Source organism: Natator depressus, chromosome 12 (assembly GCF_965152275.1).
Source record: "Natator depressus isolate rNatDep1 chromosome 12, rNatDep2.hap1, whole genome shotgun sequence".
NCBI lineage: Eukaryota > Metazoa > Chordata > Testudines > Cheloniidae > Natator > Natator depressus.
In genome coordinates this window covers 43,500,470-43,517,118 of record NC_134245.1, presented here as the reverse complement: position 1 = coordinate 43,517,118, position 16,649 = coordinate 43,500,470, and the positions used below count along the sequence as shown (strand labels likewise).

Sequence of the window (16,649 nt, the reverse complement as noted above, 5' to 3'; positions counted from 1 at the left end):
AGTGGGGACACAGAAGACCAAATGTATAAAATCGCTTCTGAAAATTCAAATAGAATAATTTCAAAATAATTTCATACTGTAGACATACCCTAAGAAACACAGCATTCCAGACAAAAGCGAAGGATTTCTCAGAGCTAATGCTTCAGGATGGTTTTAAAAACAGCAGAGGCTGCTTGGATCATCTATTAGCAACCTAAATAGAAGTTAGAATGTTCCTCTATTAATGTTAGAGAAGGTAACATTCAGTGTCAATAGGTCCGATTATGAAAATTGGTGATGTTTTGAAATCTGATAATGAGCCCTTGTTAACATACTAAGGCTGCTAATAGATCTGGGATATATTTACTGAAGAGAACTGAAATATTTACTAAATTTGAATGTGTTTTGCCTGTTGCAAGCAAAATTTCCTCTGATAAATTGGTGCAGGAGGAACTGTGTGTGTCTGATTCAGAGGATGATGACTCTTGTCGACAAAAATTCAATCACAGAAAGGTTTAGCCAAAGGTCTTAAATACGCGGCCCCAGCCCACCATAGGCACTGACTCCACAGCTGTTTGGGACTTAGGACTTCGGCGCTTAGGACTTTCCAGGAGGGAGGAGCAGGGATGTGGCACACTCAGGGGAAGAGGCGGGAAAGAGGTGGGGCCAGGCCGGGGATTTGGGGAAGGCATTGGAATAGGGCCAGGGAGGGGGCAGAGTTGGGGCGGGGACTTTGGGGAAGGGGTGGGAAGAGGCGGGGCACGGCCTTATGGACTAGACGAGCAGTCTGAGGTATAAAGTTCAGCATGTAGGATTCTTTGCTGTGAGTGGTTGGGAAGAATGTTTGTTAAAAGTGGCAACGTATTTTGTATGAATAGTTACTTTTAAAAGTTCCTGCCATTACAGCTATGTTGATAGACATCAGTGTTACTGACCACCTAAGGAATAGTTACAGGTGTTTATATTTTATTAAAAAGCTAACGTACTCAATGCTTTTTTTGCCTCTGTTTTCACTAACAAGGTCAGCTCCCAGACTGCTGCGCTGGGCATCACAGAATGGGGAAGAGATGGCCAGCCCTCTGTGGAGATAGAGGTGGTTAGGGACTATTTAGAAAAGCTGGACGTGCACAAGTCCATGGGGCCGGACGAGTTACATCCGAGAGTGCTGAAGGAATTGGCGGCTGTGATTGCAGAGCCCTTGGCCATTATCTTTGAAAACTCGTGGCGAACGGGGGAAGTCCCGGATGACTGGAAAAAGGCTAATGTAGTGCCAATCTTTAAAAAAGGGAAGAAGGAGGATCCTGGGAACTACAGGCCAGTCAGCCTCACCTCAGTCCCTGGAAAAATCATGGAGCAGGTCCTCAAAGAATCAATCCTGAAGCACTTACATGAGAGGAAAGTGATCAGGAACAGTCAGCATGGATTCACCAAGGGAAGGTCATGCCTGACTAATCTAATCGCCTTTTATGATGAGATTACTGGTTCTGTGGATGAAGGGAAAGCAGTGGATGTATTGTTTCTTGACTTTAGCAAAGCTTTTGACACGGTCTCCCACAATATTCTTCTCAGCAAGTTAAGGAAGTATGGGCTAGATGAATGCACTATAAGGTGGGTAGAAAGCTGGCTAGATTGTCGGGCTCAACGGGTAGTGATCAATGGCTCCATGTCTAGTTGGCAGCCGGTGTCAAGTGGAGTGCCCCAGGGGTCGGTCCTGGGGCCGCTTTTGTTCAATATCTTCATAAATGATCTGGAGGATGGTGTGGATTGCACTCTCAGCAAATTTGCAGATGATACTAAACTGGGAGGAGTGGTAGATACGCTGGAGGGGAGGGATAGGATACAGAAGGACCTAGACAAATTGGAGGATTGGGCCAAAAGAAATCTGATGAGGTTCAATAAGGATAAGTGCAGGGTCCTGCACTTAGGATGGAAGAATCCAATGCACCGCTACAGACTAGGGACCGAATGGCTAGGCAGCAGTTCTGCGGAAAAGGACCTAGGGGTGACAGTGGACGAGAAGCTGGATATGAGTCAACAGTGTGCCCTTGTTGCCAAGAAGGCCAATGGCATTTTGGGATGTATAAGTAGGGGCATAGCGAGCAGATCGAGGGACATGATCGTTCCCCTCTATTCGACACTGGTGAGGCCTCATCTGGAGTACTGTGTCCAGTTTTGGGCCCCACACTATAAGAAGGATGTGGATAAATTGCAGAGAGTCCAGCGAAGGGCAACAAAAATGATTAGGGGTCTAGAGCACATGACTTATGAAGAGAGGCTGAGGGAGCTGGGATTGTTTAGTCTGCAGAAGAGAAGAATGAGGGGGGATTTGATAGCTGCTTTCAACTACCTGAAAGGGGGTTCCAAAGAGGATGGCTCTAGACTGTTCTCAATGGTAGCAAATGACAGAACGAGGAGTAATGGTCTCAAGTTGCAATGGGGGAGGTTTAGATTGGATATTAGGAAAAACTTTTTCACGAAGAGGGTGGTGAAACACTGGAATGCGTTACCTAGGGAGGTGGTAGAATCTCCTTCCTTAGAGGTTTTTAAGGTCAGGCTTGACAAAGCCCTGGCTGGGATGATTTAACTGGGAATTGGTCCTGCTTCGAGCAGGGGGTTGGACTAGATGACCTTCTGGGGTCCCTTCCAACCCTGATATTCTATGATTCTATGAAAACCCCTCTTCGAACTTTTAAAGTTAATACATTGACTTTTAATAGCATACTATATTACTCTTCTTTTTTTCATTTTTGACTATACTTTTGTATCATTGTATGAAAAGGTTTCAGTTATGCAGCCCTCGGGCCAATGTACTAGTCCTCATGTGGCCCTCGTGGTGATCTGAGTTTGAGATCCCCGCTTTAGACCATCAGAAAGCCTCCACCCATTTCTAGGAACAGAAAACTGATGGAAATATTAATGTACAGAAATAAATTTTGAGTTACTACAAATGTTACAGTGAAATATCTATAGCTGAGTATAATTAATTTCCTGCTTCAGAATAAATTTTTTAAAAGATTTTAACCATGTATTAGGAACATGGAAATTTCCATAGTGGACCAGACACCAAAGTCTATCTAGTCCAGTATTCTCTCTTTCTGTGACCAGAACTAGCTGTTTCAAATGAAGGTGTAAGAGCCCTGCAGTAGACAAATATGGGTAATCTCTCCCCCACATAGTTCTCATCCTGGTCTTTACCAGTTAGAGATTGACTTAAAGCCTAAACCACAAGATTGAATAATCCTTCCAAAATTAGGCATAATTAATTTTAGAATACAACCTCTCGATAGGTCTTGATATCCATATAGATGTCCAATCCCTTTTTAAACCTAAAGTTCTTGACTTCAAATGACTCCCTGCAGCACTGACTTCCACAGTTTAAACGTTTGTGTGAAAGTGCTTCCTTTTATGAGTTATTAATTTTCCATCTTTTGATTTCATTGAATGTCCCTTTGTTCTTTTGTCCCCTCTTAATCATCTCCTCTCTAAAGTCAACAATCCCAATCTTTTCAATCTCTCTTCATGTGACTTTTCCAGGGCCTTCATCATGCTTTCTCTTCTCTGAAACCCCTCCCATTCTGAAATATTGCTTTTGAGATGGGAGTGGGGACCCAGTACTGCACAAGTCACATCACTGATTTATATAAAGAAATACTATTTTTGGTATTCTCCATGCCATTCCTCATGCATCCAAACCTTGTTTGCTTTTTTGATGCTGAGGTCTCTAAGCAGTCTACAGCGTTACCTCAGCACTCACCTAGTTTTGAGATAATTTAATATTAAACATGGCACCTAGTATAGAATCTTGAGGCCCCACTGTTAACCTTTTTCAATGACAAAAACTGACCATTTAGTCCTTTTTCCTCTCTGTCTCCTAGATAGTTTTTGATCCAAGACAATACTTTACCTCTCACGCCATGACTACTTAGCTGCTTTAATAACCTCTAGTGAGGGACCATTTTGAAAGGCTAAATAAATTAGGCCAAACATCTCTCTTTCATCCATTACTTTATTGACATGTTCAAGAAATTCTAAGAGATTAATTAGATGATTTTCCTCTGCAGATTCCATGCTGGTTAGACCCTACTGTACCATTATCTTCCAGGTGTTTTGTTGGTTGAATCAAAAATTTAAAAACAGAACTAATTTGCCAGGTATAGATATAAAGTTAATTGGTCTATATTGCCCCAAATTACCCCCTAAAGCAGTGGTTCTCAACCGAGGGGGTCTGTGAGCCCTTTCAGGGACCATTGGACCCCACAGCTAAAACCCTGAGCACTGGATGCCACCACGCCCGACCGCAGTGCCAGAGTGGGGCAGTCCCAGGAGCAGCTCTACATATGTCCCTCTTCCTACCCCCCACACCCCAATGCCCAACCCCCGGCCAGGTCAGAGGCAGAAGCTGGAGTCAAGCAGTTACTGCTCTGACTAGTGCCATGAAGCAGGTTCCCCCATCTGTTGCTAGTGCCTAAGTTGCTGCTGCTCCTCAGCTCATGCAGCTGGTAAGAGCCACCCCACAGAGGGGGACGCCGCTCTGTGGCCAGCAGAACCCTTGGGGAGCAGTGACCACAGGGGAGCCCTCCTGGCACACAGCCCCTAGCTACCCCCTCACTGCAACCCTGAACTACCCCACACCACACACAGCCCCTCGCTACCCCCTACCTGCACCCTGAGCTACCCCCCTGCCCGCACACAGCCCTTAGCTACCCCCTCCCTGTACCCTGAGTGATTTTCAAACTTTTTGAGCTGAACCCCCACCACACACAACCCAGACAGGCTGGGTGGCCTGCTGAGGTGAGTCACAGGGTAGAGGTGGCACTGCCTTCCTGGACCCCACTGTGTGGAGCTTGCCCAAGCCCTGCCTGCCCCCCCGAACAGAAGTCAAACTATGCCTATGCCCAAGGGCCCACCCCGGCCCAGAGCCCCAAGTCCCCCACCTCCCTTGGTGGGCCCTGAAATTTTATAGCACGTTGGGGGGGGGAGCCTCAGAAAGAAAAAGGTTGAAAACCCCTGCCCTAGAGCCTTTTCAAAAGGACTACAACATTTGTTACCCCCCAAGTCTCTTGAACAGTAGCTGTTTTTAGTGAAAGATTGCATATTTTTGTGAGCAATTCAGACACTTCATATTTGAGCTTCTTCAGAACTTGATGGACCATCTGGGCTGGTGACTTACTACATTTAATATTATTGATTTGCTCTAGTATCTCTTCTCCTGTCATCAAGATCTGAGACTACCTCCTCTCTGTTACCAGGAAACAGCAGATGTGGGATATGAATCTCCTTTTTGATGGTGAAGACTGATGCAAAGAAATCAGTTAGCTTCTCAGAAATGTCCTTCTTGCCAATCACATATCTATGTAATGCACTTTAAAGCACATATCCTTGCTTTCTTTACATTTTAATGCAATCATATGCACTTTCATCACTGTACTGTATAATGCATTTGTCTAATCTCTTACACTTAAGTTTAATAATTTAATAAAGTGCATTTAAAATAAAATATCACAAAATGCATATACATTCTAGCTATCTTTTTGCCTTAGACGTACAGGTTTTTGAGATTGCTAATAGCACCAAAGAAACTTTCCCTATTCTCTTAATAGATTTGTCAGGCTACCAATGTTACCCAAAATTATTAAAGCAAAATTTAATTTTAACATCTAGTTGACTTTTCACCAGTGGCATTCTTTGTACAAGTTTCATTGCACTCAACTTAGATGATGAAAAAACCTACTCAATTTCACTCATATGTCTGATAAATTTCATCCTTTAGATCTTGCAAGACATCATATGGGTTGCAATCAATGCGATAAAAAAAGTTTAAAAACGGTTTTTATTTAAAATTAAAAGATAAATCATGAAACCATCCAGATTAATATTATATTGTGGTGGTGCTGCCCCCAGAAACATCCATAATAAGTAATCCGAGACACAGCATTTAGTGCAAAGCAAAAAACAAAAAAGGCTTTAAAATGTTTTTATGTGCAAAATGCACTACAGAGCACAGAAACAGCTTTGCCAACACGGGATCTGCCAGAGCTGCTCTCTTCTCTTGCTATATTCTACCTCTAGATTCTGGGGAAGACAAAGATCCTTGTATTGAAAGGCTCTTGGCCATGTCTCCTTCCCAGGTTACTTCCTGACATGAGTCTCTGTGGCCCCTCCACTCTCCAAGGAGGAGCAGCCAAGTGCAGTCTGGTCCTCCTCTCTTATAAATATGCATAGTAAGGGAGGAGACAGGATGAATAACTTCTCACAGCAGCTCTCAGTTACTTATAGAGAAATCAGTGCAGCATGTAGCTGCTGATTATAGCTAAATAAGAGGTGTTTTCTCTCACTTTTCTGGAGTTTGGTTACTGTGGTGTTTTTCACAACAGGCTCTGAAGGAATCAGACTAGAAAACAAGATTTGCCTTTTTTGTTGTTTTTGTAAACACCAGTACATTTGGGACCTACACTACCTGACAACATCCATTTATATGGCTTTTGTCAGTTCCTCTTAAGGGCTGCGGATAGTGGGAGCGCAGTGCAGCAAACCTAGCCGGTAATGCTGTCTACCCAACCCTATAGGTTTGGGACTCTCTCTTGTACTGTTGTTGCATTTCAGGAGGCTAAGCTCATACCAATGACAAGTGACGAAGAGGCCAAGATAGGTTGTCTTGGTTTCTACACAATACTTACCAGTTTTCCTCATTCTTGCACGGCCAATGCATTTAGTTCCAGTCCCCATAGCAACAACTTCCTTAGTTACTGAAAAAGAAAATAAAGTTAGCTGAACCACTTCTAAAAGCATCATCCTAATTTGATCATTTTAATCAGACAGCACCACAGAAGACAAGGTACAAGAGGAGGGATGAAGTAACACCTCTCTCTCACACACTCCCACCCCCACTGGAGGGGAAGGCTATGTACCAGACTCACACAGAGGTGAGGAAAGTCAGGTACCAGGCACAGTACCAATGTTGGGGGAAAAGACATGGCATGTGGCAAGGGAAGAAGGGAGCACTGACATGGGGTCCTATACACAGACAACACAAGATGACCACCAACTCAGAGACCCCCAAACAGGGAAGAGGACAGAAGGGGAATGCACCATACAATGCATAGCACAAAGGAGATGCTGATGAGGCAGTATAAAGCAATAGGGTTACCCTTACCCCCTTTTAAAGGAGACCTGCTCAGAAAAAAAATATTGGGTTAGTATCCTTTTTTGGATTCTTATTAAGAATGTCAAAGTGTGGGTTTGGGTTTTTTTACATCTGAAATTCAGGTCTTGCCTATTTCACTGCATACTAATTGGTCAGTTTCACATCAGAACACATGGTAGAGAAGGTCTACATTTGCTAAGTGACTAGGGATTTTGGATGTCCAAAGAGAGACTTTAAAAGGGTGGGTGCTCAGCACTGTCTGAAAAGAGGGAACCTCTAAGATGCATCAAGTTGTACACTCAAAAAATCATTACCCACTTCTGAAAACTTAAACTGCAATTTTTCAACAGCTTAAATGATTGCTTCTTGGAAACGCTAACTCTGAAGTGCGCAAAGGAGAGGAAATGTGTAGCAGCTGGTTCAGGAAGAACTATAGAAATTATCTCCTGATCACTTTTGTTTCAGTATTATCATGGGAAGAATATCAAGAACTAGAAAGAGGGATTTAACTCACCTAAAAAGTCAGAAGTGAGGAAACTTAAGAAAACCTTTAGTCTCAGAATAACTAAATTAAATAACTGCAACAGTACAGAAGACATGTGTGCCCCAAACAAAAAAGAAGCAGGAAACAAAAAATTAAGCCATCATGGCTAACTGGCAAGGTTCAACAAGTTATGCAGATCAAAGCAAGCATCAATCAGAAAATGGAAATCCAGCCCAAGCAAAGCATAAACTACAGCATGTAATCACTTCTGTAACTTCCATTTTAATTAAGACAGAATTGAAAGAACAAATAGCCAAAGACATAATTTAAGTATACCAGAAATAGGAAGCCCACAAAAAAATTGGTGGTTACACTGGATCACCAGATTAAGCAATTACAGAGAACAAGGACATCACAGAAAAGGTAAACGTGGCACCATCAGAGACTGCGGTGTCAAGGGAGACACTGATAAATTAACCAGCAGCACATACATCCAGGAGTTCAGAAGGAGCTTAAGGATGAAGTGGATGAGCTACTACCAAAAATATGCACTCATTAAAAATCAATTACTATGCCAGGGAACTGGAAAGTAGCAAATATCTTTCTGTCCAGCACTAAGAGTGATCCTAGGAATTATAAACCAGAAAGTTTTATTTTAGTACTATGTAAAGCGGCTAACTACAGAGACTTATGAAGCACCAAGATAGAGAGGATACTGTAGTAAGATGAGGCCCTGAAATATAAACCCTTATATCAGAGGCCTGGTATGAGGCCTAAGGCCTGAACTAAAGTAATGGTCAAGACTTTACTAACATAAAGCAAAGTTAAGCTGTGAGCCAGAGGCAGACCCTGCTCACAGAAGCTGGCAAGGAAAGGGCTGATGTTGCAAAAATACACATACCTAAAAGGTACTGGACACTAGAGATACCTGAACACTCCGATCCTTGCACATTCCACACACATAACAAGGAACAGGCTGACCCACCCTAAAGACAGGGGCAAAAGGGTAATATGATGGATAGAGTTGTTTTGTTCTAACCAACATGCACAAGGTGAGAAGCGGCACCTTAGTATGTAGAGGGGTTACACCTCAATATGTAAGGAATAATGTGCAACTTGTTTGTGCCTGTGTAGAAGAATGCATCCCTGGGGCATTGTCTCTGTCCAGCCTAGGGGGCAGTTGAGTGTCCCGCCACTGACTGAGCTGTGTCCATTGTCAGGGAGCACATATGTACTAGCAGAACTGTAGACATCTGATCCGGGGAGCTAGAGACTGTTTCGTTTGACAGTAAACCTGGCCGGGTGCCTTCGTACCTTATCGGAGTCTGTGGTCATTGGGGGTTCTCTCAGGGTCTGCTGCGTCAGCTATCTGCACAGAGCTGGGGCAGCACACAGAGGAAACACAGGCACACAGCCAACTGTTATCAGCACTGGATAGAGCAGAGCACCACACTGGTGATGTCTGACAACAGATAATATAGGGACAAATAAGCACAGCTTCTGTAAAGGAAAACCATCTCTTCAATCTTTGAGCATGTCAAGAAAACAGAGGATACAGGAGAACATGTTGACGGGTCATTAATGAAAGTCCCAATAAATTATAAGTAACATGGGGAGAGCGATAAATTTTTGTCATGGATCAAAAACTGTCTAAGACAGGAAACAAAGCAGAAATAAATAACCACTTCCCATGATTAAGTGGCTAACAGCAGGTGCACCAAGGATTCATATTAAGACTAGTTTTAAAAATATATCTAACAATGATTTGGAGAAAGGGGAGAGTGGTGACCTGGCCACATCCACAATCCCAGCTGCCTAGTCACTATGTCTGACACCTTCCTTAAAGCCTCCTTCCTCCACCCTCTCCATGCAAAATTTTGCCCTTTCAAATAGAAGATTGACAAAAATCTACCACAAAATCTTTCTATCATCACTGACAGAGGTTTGTCATTTGCTCTCCTCCTCTAAACCTTCCACACGCAGCAGTGACCCCATCCATCCCCCTTTGCCTCATGACCTCCTTCGCCCCCTCATTCCTCCCTCACACTCCTCTTTAATCTCACTCACCTCTGACCCCTTCCCCTCACAACATAAGACTGCTGAAAGTGCCTTCCTTCATCCCCACCTGCCTCTCCAAATATTGCCCACCCCATCTCCTTCTCCCCTTCACCACCAAACTTGAGAATATGCCATGTGCAACCACTGTCTAGAGTTCCTCTTCTCCAGCTCCATCATGGACCCCCCTCCAGTCTGACTTCTATCCCCTCAGCTCCACTGAAACTGCTCTCCCCAAGATTTCTATTGCCTTTTCTTGGCCCAAACCCAGAGCCTGTAATTCTGTAACACTCCTTGAAATCTCATCATCTTGGCTTTTGTGGTTTTCCTCTCACAACTCTCCTACCTCTCAGATCACTCCGTCAATTTCTTTCAATTGTTCCTCTTTTTCCGCTCTCCAAACAGGTCCTGCAAAGCTCTGTTCTCAGTCCCCTCCTCGTCTCCATTTATAGAGTAATGATGGTGGGTGGGCAGATGGAGTTGGCTGTCATTTATTTTATCTATACTTAGCAAAAAAAAGTGCAGATGCAAAACTCCATAAATATGGTATGTATTTCACGGTGATCCTGTCCCCTCATCCTTTGTAGTCACTTGTCTTCTTAGACTGCACAGTCTGAGGCAGGAATCATCTCTTCATATGCATTGCTACAGCACCCAGCACAACAAGGCCCGAATTTTGATTCGTAGCACCCTGAACACGATGTTCATTTCTAGTCACCTCTTCTCAGGAAAGATATAGCAAAACAGAAGAGTTCCAGAGAAAGGCAACAAGGATGACTAGAGTCCTGGAAAGACTTCTGTATAAGGAGAGATTGAAGAGACTTGGACTGTTTTATTCAGAGAGGGGATATGATAAATACATATAAAACAATTAATGTATAGAGAAGGTCAGCTGGGGACTTGTTTATGCTCTTTCATAATACAAGAACAAGGAACATTCACTGAAATTGAAGAGCAGTACATTTCATCATCATCAGTGATCCCTCAATTCAAGGATGATCTCTACCACCGATTTACATATTGGTCCCAAGATGACTCAGGAGTCCAATCCTGGAAACACAAATCTGCCCACAGTAGGTGCAGACATTTCCTGGAGGGTCAGCTGCCTGTTGGGAGAAAGTTCTCTCTTTTTCCGTCCTTTACATTTAAAAACTGATAAAATACTCGTGCACATTGAACAACGGACACGTGGCACTCTCTGCCACAAGATGTCACCAAGGCCAAGGGCTTAGGAGGATTAAACATTAATATGAATAATAAATAATAATAATAATATCATCCACATTATATGGCAGTCTAATCTCTCATGCTTTAGGATGTAAATCAACCACTACCTTATGAGGGTTAGAATGTGGGACAGGAAGTGATGCTGGTCAGAATGGGGAAACACTGAAGAATGAGCTGACACACTGTCTCACCCTGAAAAAGAAAAGGAGTACTTGTGGCACCTTAGAGACTAACCAATTTATTTGAGCATAAGCTTTCGTGAGCTACAGCTCACTTCATCGGATGCATACTGTGGAAAGTTTAGAAGATCTTATTATATACACACAAAGCATGAAAAAATACCTCCTCCCACCCCACTCTCCTGCTGGTAATAGCTTATCTAAAGTGATCACTCTCCTTACAATGTGTATGATAATCAAGTTGGGCCATTTCCATTGGTGGGGTTGCTGGGAAAGAGCAATACTTAAGAGCCCTCTCCCTGAAGGCACACCATGTCCATTCATCAAAATGATGTGAGGCCTCAGGGTCCTGTCTGACTCCCCACTAACCCTGGATGACCATTTAGCATCAGTATCTAAAAATGCCACTTTTCACCTCCAGCTCACTAGGTAACTCCTCCCAGATGAGGATCTGACCACAATGATGCATATATTTGTCACCTCCAAGCTAGATTACAGTAATTCACTGTGTCTGACACAGAGTGTAAGAATAATGCAAAGGCTCCAGCTGATACAACATGCAGTTGTCCACCTCTTCCATGGTTTTGGTTGCCATGAGAACATGGCACTGTCCCTCCACTGGCTCCCAGTCCATTTCCAATGCCAGTTTTAAGACTGCTTTGAAGATTAGGACCAATTAATGACTCAAGACCAGTTACATTAGAGATCAAATTCCAAACTGTAAAATGGCAAGAGAGTTGGGCCAATGGAGATCACAAAGTCCAGAACAAAGCATGTGACAGCCAGGAATCAAAGAGATGTGGCTTTGGAATAAACTTCCAGAAAGCAGAAAATCGCAGAGTTCGAGCCCCTTCACAAGTATTGCAAAACCTTCCTCCAGAAAGAGCCCTTCCACCAAGACAAGAATGATACTCACAACACCAACCCAACACCCCCCCCCCCCCGCCACCATACACACACACACTCACAAAACACATTACAAACCGCCGGCCCCTGCAAAGTTTTCAAAACCCAAAAAGAGTAAGACACTCTGTAAAGCCCACTAGGAACTTTGTTATTGCCAGTCTATTTTATATGGGAAGCGATCAGACAATACACTGATGTGTGGCACAACAAAACTCTAGGAGCTAATAGACAGAAAGGAAGGGACATCTTCCTTTGTGCTGATTATGCCATTATTTTTCATTATGGGGTTTCTCAGACCTTCCTGTAAAGCAGCCGAAAATGGGCACTGTCAGAGACAGGATACTGGACTAGCAAGACCACTTATCTGATCAGGTCTCATAATAATTATGTACTCTATTTTTCCTGAGAGAAAATAATTTTGCTGGAGTCACATCCCTGTCCTTTCAAACAAGATCTGCAAAAGATCTCACTTTACTTCTCAGGGTCCTCCAATGGAGATCTCCACCAAACAGAAAAGAATATTTAACATTCCTGATGTTTCTAGGATAAAAGTAAGAGAATGAATTCAAACACTTTTTAGGCAAAAACCCCACAATTTTTTTTCCTTTACAGGTCACCTTTAATTAAGCTGAAAATCACATTACAGGCATTTACTGAGAAAAGAAGATTCATTCTCACCCTGCAGATTCCCAACATTAAGGCAAGCCTCTCTTTCAGGTGCAGATTCCACTTTAACCACAGCTGCCAGTAAAGTCCACTCCCGGTTAGGATCCGGCTTCCCCTGCTTAGGAAGCTTGGTGCTATAATGTGTGTAGCACAGACCAGCAACCTCATCAGCTGACCACATGGCTACAGCTGCCACATCAGCTTCTGAACAGAATTGGATACAGCATAAAAACGACCAGAAAAGCATCGCCTTCCCTTCCCAGTCCACCACCACATATTACCCTTCCTTGTACCCCCATACAAACCCCCAGCCTCACTACTGCCATCAGTTCCCACCTATACGTCAGCAGAAAACAGCAGAACTTTATTTTCAGGTGGTATTTCAAACAAGCTAGTCCCTTAGATGTTTCCCAGAGTTGCCGGAGGGATGGAGAAGCGACAAAGGAGGAGCTGGCTACTAGATAGGGCACTGGACCAGAAGTCAGGAGACCCAGTTTCTATGCCCAGCTCCGGCCTGCCACGCACCGTTCAGTTCTCCGCTCTGTGCCTCCCTCCCCTCTCAGCCTCCGTCTGCCAGGCAGGCGGCGAATGGTCGCTGCGCCCGTAGAGCGGCCGGCGCGAGGCGGGTCCGATCACAGTTCGGCCCTCGCGCTACGACCGGAACACACGGTTTAAAAGAGCGAGGATTGGGAACGTGTCATTCAAATTCCCGCTTCTCCCCTAGGCTGCGCCTCTTCCCGCCAGGTCGCTTACCCCTCCTCCGCGCTAGGACACCGCCGGCGGCGAGGCCGGACAGGGAGCCCAGGAGTCCCGGCGCCGCGCCGTGCCACCCGCCCAGGCCTGCGCGGCTCCCAGCCTTACCCGGGACTGGGGGCGCGACTCCCACGCCTTCCGGCTGCTCCGGAAGCAGATCCCAGGGCAAGCTTCGCCCGCGACCTTTCGGGGGTAATTCCGCAGCCACGCCCTTATCCCAGGCCGCGCAGGAGGACCTTTGCGAGCCGGCGCTCTGGGGAGAGGTTGGAGAGGAGAGCGCATGCGTAAAAGTCCATTGCGCGTTGCACCGTCAGTCGGACTCGGGCACGCCTGGTCGTAGGGCGCTCGCCCAGGAGCTGCAGTTAGCACCCGCCCCGGGCCGGCCCGACCTGCGCCTCCCAGCACCAGGCTTGCCGTGGGGCCGGCCCAGGCTCCGAAGGGGCCCGTAACGCCCGCTTCCCTCCCCGGTTACCACAGCGCCCAGCCTGCAGCCCCCCAGAAAGCCCTGGTCCCGGGCAGCCCCGGGGCAGGCAGACCACTAGCCACCCCCGGATGTGACTCCAGCGCGCACCCCGCCGCATGGATCCAGCCCTGAGCCGGGAGGACTCCACCAGGAGAAGTTAAAATAGTAGGGAAGGGAGAAAAGGCTCTACTTGCAGACGGGGCCACTTTAGGTACCAGGCACGCACGAGGATGTGACTCAATTTCCATTTCTGAGCCACGGAAGCAGAAGTTGGCTTTTCCTTTCCAGATTTATCTAATACTCAAAAAGGGAATCTAGCGCCTGCCTTCCAGATTTGAACACCCTCAGAGTTCAGGAATGCTCGAGTTCAGCTGGGCCACTCTGTTACTTCATCTCTCCCAAGCCTCCACTATAATTTGCTGTAGAAAAAGTAGGATAAAATTGAATAACGAATGCTGGTCTCTTCCCAATGCTAACCAGGACTGGAATTGCAATTTTCAACAACCAGTACCTTTTTTTTTAAGTTTTATTTCCCATAAAAATATGACAGTAATATTGCATTGGCAAGTTCTCCACAGAAACTAAGAGTGGTAGAAAAGAACAGCAAAGGACCTCAACTTTTCTTTATTATGTAGGACAGCCTTACAATGTGGATCCAGATATCCTCCACTCACACAAACTGAAAATTGTTCCACTTTACTGCAGTCCTGCATTCTGTGCACATCCAAAAGTCCTACTGAATTTAGCTGTGCCTTGCTTTTGTAACCATACCACCTGATATTTTCAGACTGGAGGTGTTGATTATTCAGTAGGTCATGTGAGACCCTCCTGCTTACAATAGTAAACCAGTGTAGCATAGTTTTAGAATGTACTGTGCTCCTAGAAGCAAAGGACCTCATTCTAGACTCCATACACAGCCTATTAAAGACAGTGAAAAGATTCCCACTCACTTCAACAGGCTTTGGGTGGAACTGGTTATACATGGGGTAACTCCACTGTCTTCACAGGGTCCTGGTCCCACTGTGGAGGGGGGTGGTGTGAACTTGTTGCAGAGCTACTGCTCAGGGATGGCGAACCTTCTGGCATCCCAGCCTCCAAAATCATCCAGACTGCACAACTATGTGCTAGCTGAGGGGTGCATAATGTAGTAAAATGAGGCCCTGAAACAAACCCTTGTATCAGAGGCCCAGTATGAGGCCTAAGGCCTGAACTAAAGTAATGGTCAAGACTTTAACATAAAGCAAAATTAAGCTGTGAGCAAGAGGCAGAACTTGCTCATAGTCTGGCAAGGAGAGGGCTGATGTTGCAAAAACATACATACCTAAAAGGTACTGGACACTAGAGATATAAACATGTGCCAGGATGGTACCAAGAACACAGATACTACTATATTCCACACAGATAACAAGGAACATGCTGACCCATCCCAAAGACAGGATCAAAAGGATAATATGGATAGTTTTGTTTGAACCAACATGTACCAGGTGAGAGGCAGCACCCTAACACGTAGAGGGGTTGTACCTCAATACATCAGGAGTGATGTGTAGTTTGTACCTATGTATAAGAATGCACCCCTGAGGAGGTGTCGTTGTCTGGCTTAGGGGTCAGTGGTAAATCCCGCCAGTGACTGAACTGGTCCATTTTCAGGGAGCACACATGTAGTAGCAGAACTGTAGACATTGTTTCATTAGGCAATAAACCTATCCAGGTGCCTTCATACCTTATTGGAGTCTGTGGCCATTGGGCAGATTCACTCAAGATCTGCTGTGCCAGCTGCCTGCGCAGAGCTGGGAGAACACACAGCTGACTTATCAACATTGGATAGAGCAGAGTACCACACTGGTGATTTCTGACTACATTGGGGGGCATCTGCAGCAGGTGATGGGCATCTCAAAGCCATGGCCTGGAGTAGGGAAGCACTTAACTGCAGACTCTACAGTTGCCTAGGGCTAGCGCTGAGGACAGAGTCCCTACTGCTGCCATTGCAAGGTTCAAGCATACTCAGCCTTGGAACTGCCAGCCCTCCTACATCTAGTAGCTGCAGCTGTCTAAGGCTGGCCTCTGGCAATTGGCCCCATGGCTGTAGCCAGAGAAGTTACAGGTGACTTTGTGACTATTAGGGGAGATTAAGCTAGGAGCAGAGAAAGAAACTGGAGTTAACTTCAAGGAACAAAGGTCACCAGTAGAAAAGGAATGTCAAGGGGAACAGGGAAAGAGAAAGCAGGTCAGGTTTACAGGGGGAGAATAGGACTGACTGGGGAGCACAACCAAGGTAGAAGGGAAACACATGAGGAAAGGTTTCAGAGTAACAGCTGTGTTAGTCTGTATTCGCAAAAAGAAAAGGAGTACTTGTGGCACCTTAGAGACTAACCAATTTATTTGAGCATGAGCTTTCGTGAGCTACAGCTCACTTCATCGGATGCATACTGTGGAAACTGCAGAAGACATTATATACACACAGAGACCATGAAACAATACCTCCTCCCACCCCATTCTCCTGCTGGTAATAGCTTATCTAAAGTGATCATCAAGTTGGGCCATTTCCAGCACAAATCCAGGTTTTCTCACCCTCCGCCCCCCCCACAGACAAACTCACTCTCTTGCTGGTAATAGCCCATCCAAAGTGACCACTCTCTTCACAATGTGTATGATAATCAAGGTGGGCCATTTCCTGCAGAAATCCAGGTTCTCTCACCCCCTCACCCCCCTCCAAAAACCACACACACAAACTCACTCTCCTGCTGGTAATAGCCTATCCAAGGAGAGTGGTCACTTTGGATAGGCTATTACCAG

The 16,649-nt window shown here is 45.2% G+C and overlaps 1 protein-coding gene across 4 annotated transcripts in view; it reads right to left on the bottom strand.

The window, feature by feature from the left end:
- ADAT1 (adenosine deaminase tRNA specific 1) overlaps nucleotides 1-13,605 on the bottom strand; it is a 62,906-nt gene extending 49,301 nt beyond the window's left edge. For 3 of the 4 annotated variants that reach the window (XM_074969034.1, XM_074969036.1, XM_074969037.1), the window contains exons 1-3: nucleotides 13,394-13,527; nucleotides 12,653-12,844; nucleotides 6,657-6,725 (exon numbers count right to left, since the gene is read on the bottom strand). In XM_074969034.1, the coding sequence (XP_074825135.1) occupies nucleotides 6,657-6,725; nucleotides 12,653-12,821 (238 nt within the window). In that variant the 5' untranslated portion in view covers nucleotides 12,822-12,844; nucleotides 13,394-13,527. Of the gene's footprint in view, nucleotides 1-6,656; nucleotides 6,726-12,652; nucleotides 12,845-13,393 lie in introns of all 4 variants that reach the window. The other variant, XM_074969035.1, reaches the window with a different exon arrangement.
- Between the last annotated feature and the right edge of the window lie 3,044 nt (nucleotides 13,606-16,649).